Here is a 3,742-nt window from a genome sequence, read left to right on the forward strand (position 1 = left end):
CAAATTATTCCAACATAAAGGCGGGTACGAGACTGTACTTTTCCTTCCAGGAAGAAAGTATGGTGTCCCTGGTGAGGTGACTCATACACAGTGGCCTGAACGGCCTACACTCGAGTTTGAATAAAAGAACATATAACCATGTTCCAATGTCGCTCGTCATACTTGCATACCTTGGGGCATTTCTGTTTCCCAGAAAATAACGCCAACAACGCGAGCAGGTTTGCAAACCTGCTTTGGCTAAGTCGATACTGTTATGGTGATCTAGTGACGTAGATCGAGGAAAGAACGTGCCTGCCTTTGCACAATAAATTCACCCCCTTCTTACATCCAATGCACAATTACCATACCGCGATCTTGACGTGTCCTTCTTTGCAAATGCAATTTCAGATCGTCACGAAGAAAGTGATGTCAGCCAAAATGAAACGCTTTATTTCCACTCCAACGCACTTATAGCTAATTCAATCACAGTGGAGTAACCTAAATGTGTGCTTTTCCTTTGTTCTTCAAGTCTGAAGACAAAATGTAGATATCAAATTGATATTGAAGATGAAAATACACCTGATATTGGATATGAAATTAAAAAAGAGAGACTATGAGAGGTCTCCGTGACAAAGCATTTTTTTATTTGTAGCTGCGCTCTCGGAAACTATAAAAATTGGTCAGGCTTGCACTATACTTCTATAGTTATTTCAGTCTGCAGTAGTAATTCATTCAGTGTTCATTCATCGATTAATAATGTGCGAGATGTAAGATATTCAAAGTACCTTATTTTGTACAGGAGAATAGCAGCATCTGTGTTGCAGATGTCTTATGTCTGAGGCAAAATCTGGCAGAACACGTCAGCTGAAAGGTTAAAGGTCAACCCAGATAATCTCTGAAAAAATGACTTGTCCCATACGCTAATTCTAATAAACATTAGAAGGCAACATTTTTTTAATTGATGTATCAAATTTTTGCTAGTGAAAACAGAAAGTAAAGAAACAGAATATATTTTATAAACTGCAGATATTTGTGAAGCATAATGAGGAGATCGTCAGAGGTGGTGTTGCCGATTTGAGTGAAAATTCATCAAAGGTATGCTTTGACTGGAAACTCATCCCTAAAAACTTTGGTATAAAATAACTCTTACGATCGACTCACTCTCTGCGCGGCTATGATGTGTAATTGCACGTTTTCGCACGTTTTGTTTCATTGATCAAACTTTTATGAACTTGCACAATATTATTGTTACCATATACGTTCACCGATATTTCACATTTTCTGTTCCAGCTGTCGCGGTATCTGAAACAAAAAGCGAAATACGAGATTCGACAACCAAGATTATCTTTCACTTGACGCACGTGTGTGGATGGAGAACGAATTGAAAGGCGTTTTCCTACCTACGCAGTCCATGCAACTTCATCATCCTGGATTATCAGTGAATTTCTCCATCAGTTTCCGCAACCCTGTCATCGCGAAACACAGAGGGCGTCGTGCACGTTTTTGGTAGCAGCATGCACACTTCGTGAACTCAACGTCGTGTTCCGATAGGGAAGAGCGGGAATATTTATGTCCCTCGGATTCATCGTTGCCAGTTAAGCAGGTTAATCGTCTTCGAAACTTCTAATCGATGACTAACTTAAACTATTCAAGAAGGAAACCTTCCATTGGGTGTCAGTGATGCGCGTTTGATACGAGTTATGCTATAGAAGTGTTGCTGGAAATGTTTAAAAAAAAGAACTTCTAAAGTTTGATTTAGAGTTGGTAAGTAATCATGGCGAGACCTGCATCCATCGATAACAAATATCTTTCCATTCTTACAGACGATAAAGCAGTGATGTGATCCTAAAAGTCAGAATATCGTTTCTTCGATTGTTTCGAGATCCGGAGTTGCAGAGTATAACCAAAGCAAAGGTTTTTTTTTTCAACATTAAACAAACAAACAAACAAACAAAAGCCTAATCCCATCAAGATGCCTACCAATGATGACCACCCCGGGCCCCAGGAAAGCGAACCTTCAAAGGGAGTGGTCGCTACCAGGAGGGCCTCTCGTCAGCAGTCCAGCGGAGCCAACAAGGGCGAGCGACATTCTAGTGTGCATCGGTGCGTCAGCGCGGACACGCATGAACTCTACGAGGTAGCCGGAAGCACCATCGTAGTGACCCTCCTCATACTCAGTCCCCCCATCGTACTGGTGGGCGTGATCCTCCTCACGACGGGCGCCATCATCAGCAAGATTTTCGTGCTCATTGCGGGACTCGTCACCATACTCAGCGGGGTCCTCGTGGCTGCCATCACGGCATTCGTCTTCGTGAGGATGCGCGGGGGTGGCGGCAAGGGTGCGCGCACACAGAACGGATGCAACATTTCCAACGCGCAAGGGTCGTCTGTGCGATCTCGCTGCGGTGGTCCGCGCGGCGGGTCGGGACTGGGAAACTACTACCGGGTCACCATGGATCTGGAAAGAAGCACAAATTCAGCAGACGGGTCCTTCCGCGTTGAGATCACCGAACAACCGTCATCGATGGTGACTTTCTTCTCCACAGCGGACTCGGATATACAACCTTTGAGCACCGTCAAACTTAAAAGGTAATAAAAAAAAAAACCAATACATGTACATAAAAAGAAAAAAAAACAATACATGTACATAAACGACGAAATTTTGAACAGAGATATTTACTCGAATGACCAAAGATGTTTAATACCAGTAAACCATGCATTCGGTTCTTTCATAATTATTGAGCTTACTGGGAGAATTCCTGAAAGACTGAATGTACTCCTTGTGAATCAAAATTCATAAAAGATATTTGCCCAATTATAAGCCTACAACAAAAACTAAACTAAATTCACATGCACTTTGACACATTTCTCCAATTGGTTGTATTCAGTTTTGCATGCACTAAGTCTTATCATTCGTGTATGCAGCAAGCTTTCTGAAATTCAAGTAAAATATCTGTGTGTTCCCGTGTTTCCTATCCTTTTATTTTTCATTGCGGTTTCTTTCTCTTTCTGCACAGTTCGGAGTCAAGTGGAAGTGTGAACAGCGCTGCCCCTAGCACCCAGGGTGTCGAGGATAAGCGCAACTCGTTTTCGAGCGAAAATGGGTGAAATTAAGGAGTCCGTATTTTCAGTTGTTTTTAACAGACTAATTATAGTATTGTAGGCTCTTTACGTACCAGTCCGATCAGTGTGTCTACATCTGCTGAAGAGAAGGTTTGGAGCAGGCGATGCGGCTGTTGGTTCGCTGGAACTCAAATACGGAGGAAATTCATGTCTGTATGCTGTAGGACTGCTTGAAGCGGCCTCGACTTTGAATTTGCTGCGCCATACTTCATCCCGACGTCTGTAGTGAAATTCACTTGTACACAAAGATGATTTTCGAGGTTGCCGTGATGAAAAAATAATAATAAATCATGAACCATTGACAAATAACACGTATGATTATAATCATGTCGAAAAACAGTCACAAAGAAGAAAAACAGCAAATAAGCAGTCATCTGTGTTATAATGGTTACTGTTATGGATGAAGTATTTCTTTTTACTAAAATCAACCCTCTGCGATAGCTGTGGTATAAGAGCCGAATGGAACACCTGCGCTTTCTCTCCACTGGGGATATGTCATAATTTAATGATTGTATATGGGATCCATTATGACGTAGTGAATTCGACGGTGACTTGGAAATTATTTCGAAAAAGACAAAGACAAACTAGTAAACGAACTTTAACGGGAAAGGAGAGGAGAGGAAAGGAGTAGTAATGGAAA

The 3,742-nt window shown here is 41.8% G+C and overlaps 1 protein-coding gene across 1 annotated transcript; it reads left to right on the forward strand.

The window, feature by feature from the left end:
• The first annotated feature begins 1,951 nt into the window (after positions 1 to 1,951).
• On the forward strand, positions 1,952 to 3,087 carry LOC139731170 (uncharacterized). The gene is made up of 2 exons (XM_071642051.1): positions 1,952 to 2,568; positions 2,997 to 3,087. Exons 1-2 carry the CDS (start codon positions 1,952 to 1,954, stop codon positions 3,085 to 3,087), a joined length of 708 nt encoding a protein of 235 aa, XP_071498152.1.
• Positions 3,088 to 3,742: the final 655 nt, after the last annotated feature.

Source organism: Diadema antillarum, unplaced genomic scaffold (genome assembly GCF_040938485.1).
Source record: "Diadema antillarum isolate AM-2024a unplaced genomic scaffold, OU_Dant_1.0 seq00000364_RagTag, whole genome shotgun sequence".
NCBI lineage: Eukaryota > Metazoa > Echinodermata > Echinoidea > Diadematoida > Diadematidae > Diadema > Diadema antillarum.